The sequence below is a fragment of the Lepidochelys kempii genome, chromosome 8, assembly GCF_965140265.1.
Source record: "Lepidochelys kempii isolate rLepKem1 chromosome 8, rLepKem1.hap2, whole genome shotgun sequence".
In the NCBI taxonomy this organism is placed as follows: Eukaryota; Metazoa; Chordata; order Testudines; family Cheloniidae; genus Lepidochelys; species Lepidochelys kempii.
This window is the reverse complement of record NC_133263.1, coordinates 42,158,238-42,174,495: the sequence shown is the minus strand read 5'-3', so window position 1 is coordinate 42,174,495 and position 16,258 is coordinate 42,158,238. Positions and strand designations below refer to the sequence as shown.

Genomic DNA, 16,258 nt, shown 5'->3' with positions numbered 1-16,258 from the left:
AATGTTGTCCAGAGCGGTCACACGGGAGCATTCTGGGATAGCTCCCGGAGGCCAATATTGTCGAATTGCGTCCACAGTACTGTAACCCGGAACTGCGATCTTGATTTTAGTGCTACTCCATTTGCCAAGGTGGAGTACAGAAATTGGAGTAAAGAGCCCTTTAAATCAAAAAGTCTGGTTTGGTCGTGTGGACGGAATCAGTTTTATTTCGAGGTAACTCGGCTAATTCCAAAATAACCGCGTACTGTAGACCAGGCCTGAGAGACTAAAGAAGTGTAATCTAGTAGCATATCCAAGAGAAAGTGAGGCAGTGACATGACCAGTCTATAAGTACTGAGATGGGAAAGAGATTTCTGACAGCAGACAGCACTTTAATTAACATAATGAGAACCCATAGTTCAAAGCATAAGTTAGACAAATTCAAAGAAGAAATAAGACACATTGGAACAGTGAAAGGAATTAACCACTGGAACAACTTACCAAGAGTTATGGTGGATTCTCCATTGCTGCGGCCCCCTGCCCAGTGGCTGGAGTTGGGAGGTACCCCTGACCGTGGGGCTACGAGCTGGGGGAAGGGTCCCCGATGGCTTACACCGACTGGGAACTGCGGGTTCCCTCCTTTCACCGGCTGGGGCTGGGATCTCTGGGGTCCCTGCTGGAGGCGGCAACTGGGGAGCTCCGGTGATCCCCCGCTGCCTGCAGGGACTGGGGAGGTCTGGGAGCTGGGGAGGTCCAGGGGATCCTTTTCCCCCCCCCACCCCCGCTGCAGGGCGGTGAGCTGGGGTGGGTCCCCTGCTGTTCCAGCGGCTGGGCTGCTGAGGCCCCAATGTCACAGAAGTCATGGAAAGTCACAGAATCCGTGACTTCCACGACCTCCATAACATACTCCTAGCTTTAATTATAGACCATCAAATCAGGAAGAGGAAGTGGATGAGTCCTTTTACAAGCAGGTAATAAGATTAGCTAACACACATAACCTAGTATGGGGATTTTAACTTCCCTGATATCTCTTGGAAGACTATTGTAGCAAAACATAGTATGTCCTGCAAATTCTTAGTGTGTAGGCGACAGCTTTCTGAAGAAACAACTAGGGGTCATCCATTTTTTATCTGGTTTTCATGAACAGGGATGAATGAATTGCAAACGTGAAGGGGGTTGGGAAGTTGGGAGGAAGTGATCATGATCTGATAGAATTCAAGATCCTATGGAAAGGAGGACATGAGAACATCAAAACAGGGACACCGGACTTCAAAAAAGTGGATTTCATCTGACTCAGAGAAATAGTCAGCAAGGTCCCATGGAAAGACCAATTAGGAAGAAAAGGAGTTGAAGGGGGTTGGCAGTTCTTAAAAGATGTAATACTAGTGGCTCAACATCGAACTATTCGGTCAGAGGAAAGATAAGAGCCACAGGAAGCCAATGTGGCTGCACAAGAAGTTTTTCAGCTGTCTAAAAACCAAAAGGGATACATACAGGATATGGCAGGAGGGGCACATCACCAAGGAAGTATACATGCGAATAGCACGAGCATGTAGGAGCAAAATCAGGAAAGCCAAGGCAAAGAATGAGTTACAGCTGGCAAAAAATGTTAGAGACAACAGAAAGAGGTTCTTCAAATATGTCAGACAAAAAAGAAAGATCAGGGATGGTGTTGGTCTGCTGCTCAATGGAGAACTTGAGCTGGTAACAGAAGATGATAGGAAGGCAGAGCTTCAACGCCTTCAGTTGTTTCTCAGAAAATAACATGTGACTGGATGACTAGCCAAGTTACCATAGACAATAAAGGGAAAGGGATGCAGATCAAGATAAGTAAAGAACACATCAGAGATCTTCTTGCCAATTTGAATGAATTCAAATGAGCAGGGCCAGAGGGTACTGAAGGAATTAGTTGAAGAAGTCTCTGAGCCACTGGCAATAATATTTACAAACTCTTGGATGACAAGAGATGTTCTGGAAGTCTGGAGAAGAACTAACGTAGTGCCCATCTTTAAAAAGGGGGAAAAGACGTGCCGAGGAACTAGAGACCAGTCAGCCTGACCTTGATCCCTGCGAAACTACTAGAGCAATGTGTGAAACATTCAATTTGCAAATACCTGGGGGATGAAGGGTGATCGCTAGCAGCCAGCAGGATTTACCAAAAACAAATCATGCCAAACCAGCTTGATGTCCTTCTTTGACAGGGTAACTGATTTAGTGGATAGGGGGAATGCGGTGGACATCATATACCTGGGCTTTAGCAAGGCTTTTGACACGGTCCCATGTCACATCCTGATAGCTAAGCTGGAGAAATGCAGGTTCGACAGAACTACCATTAAGTGGATACATAGTTGGTTAAACAACCGCAAACAAAGAGTAACTATCAATGGAATGATGGGGGAGGTCTCAAGTGGGGTTCCCCAGGGATCTGTTCTGGGCCCAGTGTAGTTTAACATCTTTATTAATGACCTGGATATAGGAATAGAAAGCATCCTGATCAAATTTGCAGATGACACAAAGCTGGGCAGGAGGGGAGGGTTGCCAATACTTTGGAGAATAGAGCTAAAATTCAGAGGGATCTTGGTAAATTGGAGAACTGGGCAGTTGACAACAAAATGAAATTCAACAAAGACCAATGTAAGGTGATACACTTAAGGGAAAAATATCAAATGCACAAATACAGAATGGGGGAAAACTGGCTTGGCAGCAGCACTGCTGAGAAGGATCTGGGAGTAGTGGTGGATCAAAACCTCAACACGAGTCAGCAATGTGAAGCTGTTGCAAAAAAAGCAAATGCAATTTTAGGGTGTATTAATAGAGACATAGCATACAAATCACGGGAGGTGATAGTACCGCTCTACTCGATGCTGTTAGGCCTCAGCTGGAGTATGGTGTCCAATTTTGGTCACCAATGTATAGAAAAGATGTAGAAACTGGAAAGGATCCAGAGGCAAGCAACAAAGATGATCAAAGGGATGGAATGCAAGTCATATGAGCAAAGGCTGAAGGAACTGGCTATGTTTAGTTTGGAAAAGAGGAGATTAAGGGGGGACATGACTAGTTTTCAGATACTTGAAAGGTTATCATAAAGATGGAGAAAAGTTTTTCTCTTGCTAACAAGGGCAGGACAAGAGGCAATGGGTTCAAATTACAGCACAGCAGATTTAGATTAAATCTCAGGAAAAAATTTCTATCTGTAAGAGCAGCAGGACAATGGAACAGACTGCCTAGGGAGATTGTGGAAGCTCCTTCACTGGAAGTTTTCAAAAGGAGGCCAAATAGCTATCTGTCTTGGATGGTTTAGACACAACAAATTCTGCATCATGGCAGGGAGTTAAGAGATGACTCTTTCCGTCCCTTCTAACCCTATGATTCTAAGATCTATGAATCTGTTACATTTTTTACTCATATAAAATGTTGCATTTAATTCCACATTTTTTGTGAAATTATCTAATTATACTCAGTAGCAATACCATGAATATTCAATTTCAAATATAAAAATGAGAATAGTGCTAAAGTTTCTTTAGGATTTCACTTCATCATTTTGTTTTTTTCTCCCAAATAGCTTCCTTTTCTATCAAAGCACTATTTTCCAGCGCATTTGCCAAAAATTATTTTCTCCACGGCTTCTGCCAAAGCAAGATTTCCAGAGCAGATCAGAAAAGTTTTGCTGGAACAGATTTCTGTTGGAAAATGCACTTTTGTCAAAATCAAAACGTTTTGAGGGAATGTGTCAATTCTGATGAGATTTTTCAATCAGAAATTTTCAAAATGATTCAAACTCAAAAGGAGGCATTTTGTTCAACTTCCTCGTTTCATTTCATTCCAACTTCCTTGTTCTGTTTCATTTTTTATATGATCACAATGAAATGTTTTGATAAGGTTCTTTTGATGTTTTAGAATATGTCAAAATTTTGACTATTTGTCCTGATTCAGGATCAAAACACATTTTGGAATTTCCCTAGGGACAGAAATTCCATTTTCCAATGAGCTCTCAAGATTTGACTGTGCTTCTGTCAACACTGGTAGCAGGGGCCTTGGGTGGGGCTTGTCCTGATCTGACACAGATTGCTGTGATTGCTGGAAATTAGAAAACGTCCCTTCAGACTCAGCCTGAGGTAGAGCAATTCCAGTGATCTCACTTGGAAGGCAGGCTCGCGTTCCTTTCACTTTATGCCTAGAGTAGCGATTCTAACAGTTATGACCATGTCTAATGCTGATGTTGCTCCAAAGTGTGTGTGGGACACATTTAAGATAGGAATGAATCCCTCTTTGTATTTCTTGGGAACTGTGTGCTGCTTACATGTCCTGCAATGGGATTTGAGCCTGATGACTCCACATACATCATCCCCTGTGCACCACCGGGCCTGAAGCCCCTCTCTGCATGGCCTCCCTTTGTAGTCTCTCTGCATTGCACAGCCCTAGCACAGGACATCTGTGCCAATGACAGAACAGAGCCCAGAAGATGGATGTTATTTCAAACGTGTTTAATTCATGTTGTGAAAGCTGAGACGAACGTACTAGGCACATGGTTCCACAGACACCATTTTGCTTCAGCAGAACAAAGCTATGTAGCAGTGCAATAGAGTTACCGACAGTCGATGCTATCTGAAAGTGTATAGCTCCCACAAGGCCTTGTCAAAACTAGCAAAAGAGTTCTTTTTGTGATCGGGAAGCACAGAGATCATACACCTCATGCAAACTCAGCCTGGGCCCTTCCAGTCAAGCTGGGTTCTTTCCATTTCCAAATTATCACTAGTTCTTCAGACTAAATTATGCCCATGGGGACAGCTATGGAATCCCATTGTTTTCAGGGAGGGTGATGCAGTTGTCACTGATTGGATCTGAGTAAACAGTTCTGTTGCTGGTTCTGGCTCACTCAGCCTTGATTGTGTTGGCACAGACAGGAGTGACAGGCAGTAAAGATTTATTTTGGACATCAGTCGGCATGTAACACTTTTGGGGAGCAGATCTGCAGAGTGAGGTGGCCCCATTGTGTCAGATCCAGTTTCCAGAAGAGGACTATGCTGCTGCTGCCATATGTGGTGGTGCCTTGGCTCGGGTCTGCTCCCACCATTTCTTATTCCACCTTACAACTTATGGGTCATATTAGCTCCATGGTTGCATTCTCAGGATCAGGTAGCAGCAGAGGTCAACTTTTGAGACGGTTGTATCGCCTTTTCTTGCAGATGCAGCTACTGTCATCCATGCTTTTGCTTAGAGCACTGTACAAGATCCTTGTTTTTCTGGGCATAGGGAGTGCCCAGGGTGAGTGCATAGGGGCTTGTAGTGTAATAAAACAAAATCAATCAGTAACTCTTTGACAGGTGTTATTATTGTTCGGACCTAGAGCTGGCAAAGCAGCCATGGGAATTATTAGAACTGAAAATAATTGCACTAACAGAATTTTCAAAGGGTCTGATTTAGTTCAGGTTTGAGGGTAAGAATGAGTTGCTCTGATTTGACCCCCGAGGAAGTCCCAGGTTCTGGAAATAGAGAACCAGATGGCAAAGGTAAACCCTACCCATTACCCCCCTCTAGGTTCATCTCTGCGAAGTGGAGGGGATGGAAAAGTTCATGGACAAAGATTTTGCTTTGGATGTCAGCTCCAACCAACCTGTCCTGGTGGCTGTGAAAATGCTGCGAGCAGATGCCAACAAGAATGCCAGGTATTGGGGTCATGTGGAGTTTGACAACTCAGTATGTACTGGAAGCTTGAGCCTCACTCAAAAAAATTCATACAAGCCCTGGGTAACAGGAGACTAAGTCCCATTTTCAAAAGCAACTCAAGTCTCCTGTGTTCCCTAGACCCTTTTGAAATGTGATCCATACATAGTTTATCAAGGGACACAATGGAGGCAGCAAAGGCTTTGCTCTGAGCATTCCCCTTGCATGGCACAGGGCATTCTGGTGACACCAAAGACTTACGGCATATGGAACAATATTTCTTTTTTAAAACTCTAGGGAATTCCATTCAAAAGCAGCATTAGGAGAATGCACTGAGGAGTCAGGAGATGGGATTGCATGTGGCCCCCTTGTGGGTGGGTGTAACTGTGCAGCCTTTCATTACATAGTTATGAGGAGTCCGGTGGCACCTTAAAGACTAACAGATTTATTTGGGCATAAGCTTTCGTGGGTATGTGACGAAGCAGGGAGTGGGGCGGACTGACCTGGGAATGTTGCAGGGGAATTTTACTGGGACTGTCTGCACGGGGGATGGAATAGCAGGGGCTGACTTGACTTGAGGGACGATACCTGAGCCTGTAACCTGAGCCAGGAGGGGGATGGGACCAGGTGACACCTTTGCCCGAGAAACTGGGCAAAGGCTGGAGGAGGAGCGAGACTGCGGGAGTGGAGTTTCAGTTTTGGGCTGGCTGCGAAACGCAGGGAACCCCAAGTCTGGGGTCTAAGCTCCTTGCCCCCCAGAGAGACCTGGCTGAAGGGTCCTGGTTGTATTTACAAGCCCTGCTTAGAATTGTGTTCCTGTCATCTCATCATAGAAGGCAATCAGGTTGGTCAGGCATGACTTGCATTTGGTGAATCCATGTTGACTGTTCCTGATCACCTTCCTCTCCTCCAAGTGCTTCAAAATGGATTAATAGAAAATCATAGAATATCAGGGTTGGAAGGGACCTCAGGAGGTCATCTAGTCCAACCCCCTGCTCAAAGCAGGACCAATCCCCAATTAAATCATCAAGCCTGACCTTAAAAACATCTAAGGAAGGAGATTCTACCACCTCCCTAGGTAACGCATTCCAGTGTTTCACCACCCTCCTAGTGAAAAAGTTTTTCCTAATATCCAACCTAAACCTCCCCCACTGCAACTTGAGACCTTTACTCCTTGTCCTGTCCTCTTCTACCACTGAGAATAGTCTAGAACCATCCTCTTTGGAACCACCTCTCAGGTAGTTGAAAGCAGCTATCAAATCCCCCCTAATTCTTCTCTTCTGCAGACTAAACAATCCAGTTCCCTCAGCCTCTCCTCATAAGTCATGTGTTCCAGACCCCTAATCATTTTTGTTGCCCTCCGGTGGAATCTTTCCAATTTTTCCACATCCTTCTTGTAGTGCGGGGCCCAAAACTGGACACAGTACTCCAGATGAGGCCTCACCAATGTCGAATAGAGGGGAACGATCACGTCCCTCCATCTGCTCGCTATGCCCCTACTTATACATCCCAAAATGCCATTGGCCTTCTTGGCAACAAAGGCACACTGTTGACTCATATCCAGCTTCTTGTCCACTGTCACCCCTAGGTCCTTTTCTGCAGAACAGCTGCCGAGCCATTCGGTCCCTAGTCTGTAGCGGAGCATGGGATTCTTCCGTCCTAAGTGCAGGACTCTGCACTTGTCCTTGTTGAACCTCATCAGATTTCTTTTGGCCCAATCCTCCAATTTGTCTAGGACCCTCTGTATCCTATCCCTGCCCTCCAGCATATCTACCACTCCTCCTAGTTTAGTATCATCCGCAAATTTGCTGAGAGTGCAATCCACACCATCCTCCAGATCATTTATGAAGATATTGAAAAAAAAAACTGCCCCAGGACCAACCCTTGGGGCACTCCACTTGATACCGGCTGCCAACTAGACATGGAGCCATTGATCACTACCCGTTGAGCCCGACAATCTAGCCAGCTTTCTACCCACCTTATAGTGCATTCATCCAGCCCATACTTCTTTAACTTGCTGACAAGAATACTGTGGGAGACCGTGTCAAAAGCTTTGCTAAAGTCAAGAAACAATACATCCACTGCTTTCCCTTCATCCACAGAACCAGTAATCTCATCATAAAAGGCGATTAGATTAGTCAGGCATGACCTTCCCTTGGTGAATCCATGCTGACTGTTCCTGATCACTTTCCTCTCGTGTAAGTGCTTCAGGATTGATTCCTTGAGGACCTGCTCCATGATTTTTCCAGGGACTGAGGTGAGGCTGACTGGCCTGTAGCTCCCAGGATCCTCCTTCTTCCCTTTTTTAAAGATTGGCACTACATTAGCCTTTTTCCAGTCATCCGGGACTTCCCCCGTTCGCCACGAGTTTTCAAAGATAATGGCCAATGGCTCTGCAATCACAGCCGCCAACTCCTTTAGCACTCTCGGATGCAATGCGTCCGGCCCCATGGACTTGTGCACGTCCAGCTTTTCTAAATAGTCCCTAACCACCTCTATCTCCACAGAGGGCTGGCCACCTACTCCCTATGCTGTGATGCCCAGCGCAGCAGTCTGGGAGCTGACCTTGTTCGTGAAAACGGAGGCAAAAAAAGCATTGAGTACATTAGTTTTTTCCACATCGTCTGTCACTAGGTTGCCTCCCTCATTCGGTAAGGGGCCCACACTTTCCTTGACTTTCTTCTTGTTGCCAACATACCTGAAGAAACCCTTCTTGTTACTCATAACATCTCTTGCTAGCTGCAGCTCCAGGTGTGATTTGGCTCTCCTGATTTCGTTCCTACATGCCCGAGCAATATTTTTATACTCTTCCCTGGTCATTTGTCCAATCTTCCACTTCTTGTAAGCTTCTTTTTTATGTTTAAGATCCGCAAGGATTTCACCGTTAAGCCAAGCTGGTCGCCTGCCATATTTACTATTCTTTCGACACATCGGGATGGTTTGTCCCTGTAACCTCAATAGGGATTCCTTGAAATACAGCCAGCTCTCCTGGACTCCTTTCCCCTTCATGTTATTCCCCCAGGGGATCCTACCCATCAGTTCCCTGAGGGAGTCGAATTCTGCTTTCCTGAAGTCCGGGGTCCATATTCTGCTGCTTACCTTTCTTCCCTGTGTCAGGATCCTGAACTCAACCAACTCATGGTCACTGCCTCCGAGAGTCCCATCCACTTTTGCTTCCCCCACTAATTCTTCCCGGTTTGTGAGCAGCAGGTCAAGAAAAGCTCCCCCCCAGTTGGCTTCTCTAGCACTTGCACCAGGAAATTGTCCCCTACATTTTCCAAAAACTTCCTGAGGACCTTGAGGACCTGCTCCATGATTTTGCCAGGGACGAAAGTAAGGCTGACTGGTCTGTAGTTCCCCAGGTTCCTTCTTACTTTTTAAAATATGGGCACTATATTTGCCTTTTTCCGATCGTCGGATACCTCCCCCGATTGCCACAAATTTTCAAAGATAATGGCCAATGACTCTACAATCAGATCAGCCAACTCCCTCAGCACCCTTGGATGCAGTGCATCTGGTCCCATGGACTTGTGCATGTCCAGCTTTTCTAAATAGTCCTTAACCTGTTCTTTCACCACTAAGGGCTGCTTACCTTCTCCCCATGCTGTGTTGCCCAGTGCAGCAGTCTGGGAGCTGACCTTGTCTGTGAAGACCGAGGCAAAAAAAGCATCGAGTACTTCAGCTTTCTCCACATCATCTGTCACTATGTTGCCTCCCCCATTCAGTAAGGGTCCCACACTTTCCCTGCATACCTGTAGAAACCCTTCTTGTTACCCTTCACATCCCTTGCTAGCTGCAACTCCAATCGTGCCTTGGCCTTCCTGATTACACCCCTGCATGCTCTTGCAATATTTTTATACTCCTCCCTAGTCATCTGTCCAAATTTCCACTTCTTGTAAGCTTCCTTTTTGAGTTTAAGCTACCCAAAGATTTCCCTGCTAAGCCAAGCTGGTTGCCTGCCATATTTGCTATTCTTTCTGCACTTCGGGATGGCTTTTTCCTGCGCCCTCAATAAGGCTTCTTTAAAATACAGCCAGCTCTCCTGGACTCCTTTCCCCCTCATATTAGCATCCCAGGGGATCCTGCCCATCAGTTCCCTAAGGGAGTCTGCTTTTCTGAAGTCCAGGGTCCATATTTTGCTACTCTCCTTTCTTCCTTTTGTCAGGATCCTGACCTCAACCATCTCATGGTCACTGCTGCCTAGGTTGCCACCCACTTCTATTTCCCCTACTAATTCTTCCCTGTTTGTGAGCAACAGGTCATGAGGAGCACAGCCCCTAGTTGGTTCTTCCAGCTCTTGTACCAGGAAGTTGTCCCCAGCACTCTCCAAAAACTTCCTGGATTGTCTGTGCATTGCTGTATTGCTCTCCCAGCAGTTGTCAGGGTGATTGAAGTCCCTCATTAGAACCAGGTCCTGTGATCTGGAGACTTCAATTAGTTGTCCAAAGAAAGCCTCGTCTACCTCATCCTTCTGATCTGGTGGTCTACAGCACACGCCCACCACGACATCACCCTTGTTGCTCTTGCCTCTAAACTTAACCCAAAGACTCTCAACAGGCTTTTCTCCAGTTTCAAACTGGAGCTCTGAGCAATCATACAGCTCTTTTACATACAATGCAACAGCTCCACCTTTCCGCCCATGCCTGTCCTTCCTGAACAGTTTATACCCATCCATGACAGAGCTCCAGTCATGTGAACTGCCCCACCCAAGTTTCTGTTATTCCAATCACATCATAGTTCCTTGATTGTGCCAGGACTTCCAATTCTTCCTGCTTGTTTCCCAGGCTTCTTGCATTCATGTACATGCACCTAAGAAAACTAGCCGATTGCCCTACTTTCTCAATATGAATCAGGAGGCTTTCTGTCTTGTACCCTCCTCCTTGCATTTCCTCCTGGTATCCCACTCCCCCACTTACCTCTGGGCTTAGGTCACTATCCCCCAGCTAACCTAGTTTAAAGCCCTCCTCACTAGCTTAGAACTTCTCCTCATGTTTCAGTATATTTATACCTGCATCTGTAATTTTCACTCCAAGCATCTGAAGAAGTGGCATTTTTTACCCACTTATGCCCAAATAAATCTGTTAGTCTTTAGGTGCCACCGGACTCCTTGTTGTTTTTGTGGATACAGACTAACATGGCTACCCCTCTGATACTTGATTACATGGTTATGAGAATCAATCATTCCTGTTACACCCACTCCTGGGTCAGTGCCCCACCTGCCTCTCTGCACCCAGCTCCTGACTCTGGTCCCCCATCTCTGCTGTTCCCTAGCTGTCCATGGTTCGACATTTGCAGGTTTGATTAAAACACTACACATGTCCACCCCATTGGGCTTCTGCCAAGAGCCCTGCCACCCTCAGCAATAGGATCTGCTCTCAGTGCCAAAAAGCACAGTCTGGTCATAGAATCATAGAATATCAGGGTTGGAAGGGACCCCAGAAGGTCATCTAGTCCAACCCCCTGCTCAAAGCAGGACCAATTCCCAGTTAAATCAGGTAAGGTCAGGTAAGGCCAAGCTCTAAGCAGTTCACAGGCCCCACCCTCAGTCATGGGGGAGGGGGGCTGAGTGGCTCATGGCATCCTTGGCCATGTGTCTGGGATGGGGGCACCTCTGAGTGGCTTGAAATGCCCCCTGCCACCTGACGGAGGTCTAATCTAGTTGGGCCAGTGACCTTATTCACTACAGCAAGTCCTGTATGGTATTGGGTTGAAAGCATTCACCAAAGAAGGACTATTCAACCGCATGGGAATTAGAGGAACTTTTCAAATACTAACTTTTATTACTATTATTTATTATGTATCTGACTAGTGTGCGGTTGTCACCATTGTCTTCTACTTTAGAATCAGGACCGCTCAGTTTGCAGTCAGACCTGTCAAAGGCCTTATACAGCAACTGGAGAGTCTCCTTTAGCTCAAGTGGTAGGGGGCTATGCATTTAGAGCAGGTGAACCTGAGTGCTGTCCCCGTTGTTGCCATGAAATCCCAAGTAGTCATGGGCTTCAACACAGGGAAAGCCAGGTAGTTCTAGGCAGCCACAAGTGTGTGTTACAAATAACAGACAAAAATCTGAGGTCATGCAATGTGAGGTCCTTGCTGCATGCATATGTATCTTACCTAGACCAAAACGCTGTGAAGCTGAACTTAGGGTTGAGAACATGGATCAGCAAGTAAGGGGAAAACACAAGAATGTTGTAGTTAATAAAATCAAAAGACTTTTTAAAATAGAAATCCAGGAAATTTGTAGTTAAGGTGAAACTTCTAAAGCTCCCAAACACTTGGAAGTCTCGAAATGCCCAGTTAAGACACCCACATAACCTTAACTCTGCCTCCTTAGTGAGGCTAGCCTCTCTTCTTCCCATCTTTGTTCCTTTTGTTCCTAGGGCCCAGACAGGTTTGCTGGCCCAGGCACTTCTGTTGTGCAATGAGTTATTTTGGATCACGAGGGCTCTCAGGGCACATATACACAGCAGCTGGAGGTGAAATTCCTAGCTCAGATAGACAGCTACATGCTAGCGTGTTAGTAGCAATGTTGCCATGGCAGCATGGATGGTAGCTCAAGCTAGCTTCCTGAGTACATGGCTAGGATTGAGGACGGGATCACACTTGAGGGGCTATCTCAAGCACTGCCTGTACTGCTATGACCATATAGCTATCTCTTAGTGAGTGAGCTTGAGCAGAGCTAGCATGTATACACCTACCCAAGCTGGGGATTACACCTCTCAACGTAGCTGTACCCAAATGCTCTGCAGCAGACCTCCCAGCAGTCCTGGGTTTCACAGGACTGTCCTACTGTGACCCTCCAGCCCCAGGTGAAGCAGCTCCTGTCTCACAGGTCTAGCTGGGCTTGGCTCCCCGCCTCATCGAGGGGCCAGGCCACATACGAGCGAGTGGCATGGTGACCCTGTGTGCCAGGAACCAGCTCACAATGTCCTTCATAGGGAGCTGAACCCAACAAGCCCTGCAGGAGAGGAGCCACCATTGTGTGGGATAAGTAGGAGGCAGGCTTGCTCTCAACCCCCAGGGGGCAGCACCTGTCCCACTTCAGCCCGTGCAAATGTTGGGAGATATGCCGGAGATCAGGCTGGCTTCTTAGTGCTTGGCTCATGGGACTGATGAGTTCGGCTGCGATTCTTTCATGGAGGTCCAAGAAGTCACAGATTCTGTGACTTTTGGGGACCTCCGTGACTTCCACAGTGGTTGGTGTGGCTGATTTCAGGGCAGCCTGGGCAGCTGGCTCCAGGGACTGCTGGAACAGTGACCTATGTGGCTGGCTCTGGGAAGCTCCCGAGCAGCGGTCCTGGGGGTGCCCTGGGGATTGCCCAAGCAGCAGTGGTCCCGGGGCGGCTGGAGCAGTGGCCCCAGGGGCGCCCAGAGGCCATCCAGAGAGCAGTCCCTGGGAGCAGCTGCTGGGGGGCTGCCAACCCCCAGCACTGGAGCAGGCCACTCCCCCCGCCCCCATCAGGGGCCCCCTGGAGCAGCAGGGCCCCAGAAGTAGAGATTTAGACATGGGTATTTTGGGTAAAAGTCATGGACAGATCACGGGCCATGAATTTTTATTTATTGCCCGTGACCTGTCCATGACTTTTACCAAAAATACTCATGACTCAGTCTTAGCCTTACTGATGGGACCCATGCAGAACCTGTCCAGTGGCAGCCATGGAGGGGCTGTGGAGGTCAGAGCACTCTTCTTTGTCCAATGGGCAGCCAAACTGTATAGAGCTTCCTTTGTGTTCCAGAGCAGCTGCCTGAAGGGGTGGGGTTGGGTTTGGGGAGTAATGGCCAGGTCATCTTCCAAACCCATGTGATCCTAGGGGAGCAGCCAGGCCTAAGTGATTTCCCAGGTGTAAACCCCAGGGACTGAGGCAGGAACAGGGAACAGAGTGCTAGTTAGTGAGACTCCAGGATAGTCCACAAGAGACGCCAGCCTGAGAGAGCTGCCTTTTGGTGTCAGAACCATGATGCTTTAGCTGAGGTTTCTGGGAAGAGCAAATTGCCTGTGTGCCATTTGTTACCACCTCTGACCTGAGCCATTCTGTGAATAACCAACTTGCATGGGAAGATCCCTAAGTATGCACCACCGATTGCTGCTCCAGATGGACCTGCCAGGCCCTGAAGGGAGAGATAGCTCAGTGGTTTGCGCATTGGCCTCCTAAACCCAAGGTTGTGAGTTCAATCCTTGAGGGGGCCATTTAGGGATCTGGGGCAAAAATTGGGGATTGGTCCTGCTTTGAGCAGGGAGACTAGAAGATCTCATGAGGTCCCTTCTGTTAGGATATAAATATTCAGGCCTGTACTCTAAGAATTTAGGTGTATTCTTATCACTTGGCTAGTTATAGAGGTATAAAAGAAAGAATCAAAATCACTGTCTGCTGGTGTAAGGTCCTTCTCTTACTGTGACAGTTTGAGGCCCTGTTCTTAGGCTAAGATCTTTGGCTAAGCAGCAGAGGCAGCCATAAGCTTGGAAGCGACCGGTCACATCCTCACATACCAAACTAGTCATATTGAAATAAGGTGCTATTGGGCTGTTAGGAATACAATCCTGTCCTGATAGTGCCTAGAAAATGTAAAAGGAAACTTAGTTTGATAGCATCCTGTCTGGCAAGAACTCACTTATCAATAGCTGAGATGTGAAATCCTCACTTCTGTATTGTTTTGTCATTACAGTTCCCACTTTGCTATTGTTTGTCTGTATAATCTCTGTCTGGTTCTGTGATTGTTCCTGTCTGCTGTATAATTAATTTTGCTGGGTGTAAACTAATTAAGGTGGTGGGATATAATTGGTTACATAATCATAGAATCATAGAATATCAGGGTTGGAAGGGACCTCAGGAGGTCATCTAGTCCAACCCCCTGCTCAAAGCAGGACCAATCCCCAATTAAATCAAATTGGGGATCATGTTACAATATGTTAGGATTGGTTAGTTAAATTTCAGGAAAATGATTGGTTAAGGTATAGTAAGCAGAACTCAAGTTTTACTATATGGTCTGCAGTCAATCAGAAACTGAGTGGGTGGTGTGGGGAGGGGAAATGGGAACAGGGAATGGGGAAATTGGAATCATGTTCTGCTAAAGGGGGAAATGGGAACAGAGAATGGGGGTGGGGAAATTGGAATCATGTTTGGCTAAGGGCAGGAATGGGAACAGGGACACAGGTGTAAGGCTCTGTGGTGTCAGAGCTGGGAAGGGGTACACTAAGGAAGGAAACTAGAATCATGCTTGCTGGAAGTTCACCCCAATAAACATCGAATTTATTAAACACCTTTATTTATTAAAAAGAAAAGGAGTACTTGTGGCACCTTAGAGACTAACCAATTTATTTGAGCATGAGCTTTCGTGAGCTACAGCTCACTTCATCGGATGCATGCCGTGGAAACTGTAGCAGACTTTATATATACACAGAGAATATGTATGTAAAAATACCTCCTCCCAGCTATTACCAGCTGGACAGTGGGGTGGGAGGAGGTATTTTTATCATATTCTCTGTGTATATATAAAGTCTGCTACAGTTTCCACGGCATGCATCCGATGAAGTGAGCTGTAGCTCACGAAAGCTCATGCTCAAATAAATTGGTTAGTCTCTAAGGTGCCACAAGTACTCCTTTTCTTTTTGCAAATACAGACTAACACGGCTGTTACTCTGAAACCTTTATTTATTAAACACCTTTGGACTTCGGGGATTGTTGCTCTCCGTTCATGCGAGAAGGACCAGGGAAATAAGTGGGTGAAGGAATAAGCCCCCTAACACCTTCCAACCCTGATATTCTATGATTCTATGTGGCAAAGGCTCAGCAAAATCTTCCCATTAACGTCTGTCACTAGTATTAGTGTACTTTGCTGTGCAAATTGCTCTCTGTGGTACTTTCCCCTGTTGTACATTGTATCATTAACTCCAGTGCCCTGCATGTTTTGGCTCTGTCCATCTATCCCTGTGGGTCTGTGTCTCTGGGGTTGTCCATGTATGCCCACATGTGTCATATACCTGTCCCTGTGGGCCAACGTGTGTCTGTGTGGTTTTGTTTCTGAAAGGAATGACTTTCTGAAGGAGATTAAGATCATGTCACGGCTCAAGGACCCTAATATCATCCGGCTGCTGGCAGTGTGCATCACTGACGACCCTCTCTGTATGATTACCGAGTACATGGAGAACGGAGACCTCAACCAGTTCCTATCCCGCCACGAGCCCCAGCTCCCCCCTGCCAGCAATGGACCCATTGTCAGGTAGCCCTTCCACTCCTGCATGGGACTCCTCAGCTACACAGGACTCTACCACTCTCAGAGCATGGTGGGGCAGAAGGCCAAGAGCATATGGGACTTCATGGAGGATGCAGAAAGGGGAGGATATGACTGGGTAGGGGCAGGGAGAGCAGGTGTGATGGGTGGGGGAGGGGACACGAGAGCAGATGTGGCTGGGTGGGAGTGGGGTTGTGAGAACGGATGCAACTTGGTGAGGAGTAATGGTGTTGCTAGATAGGTGTGGGGGCAAAGTGGGTGTGGTTGGGTGTGAGGAAAGTGAGGCAGGTGTGACTGAGTGGGGTGATGAGAGCAGGTGTGACCAGACAGGGGCAGTGAGAGGAGGGTCTGGGTGGAGGTAAGGAGAGCAGGGGGACTGTATGGG

At 46.9% G+C, this 16,258-nt stretch overlaps 1 protein-coding gene across 1 annotated transcript in view; it reads left to right on the top strand.

Moving 5' to 3' along the window:
- The window catches only part of DDR2 (discoidin domain receptor tyrosine kinase 2), a 143,959-nt gene that overhangs the window by 103,662 nt on the left and 24,039 nt on the right, over window positions 1-16,258 (top strand). Inside the window, exons 13-14 of the mRNA XM_073356221.1 lie at window positions 5,518-5,645; window positions 15,670-15,861. Of these exons, the coding sequence (XP_073212322.1) occupies window positions 5,518-5,645; window positions 15,670-15,861 (320 nt within the window). The remainder of the gene's footprint in view (window positions 1-5,517; window positions 5,646-15,669; window positions 15,862-16,258) is intronic.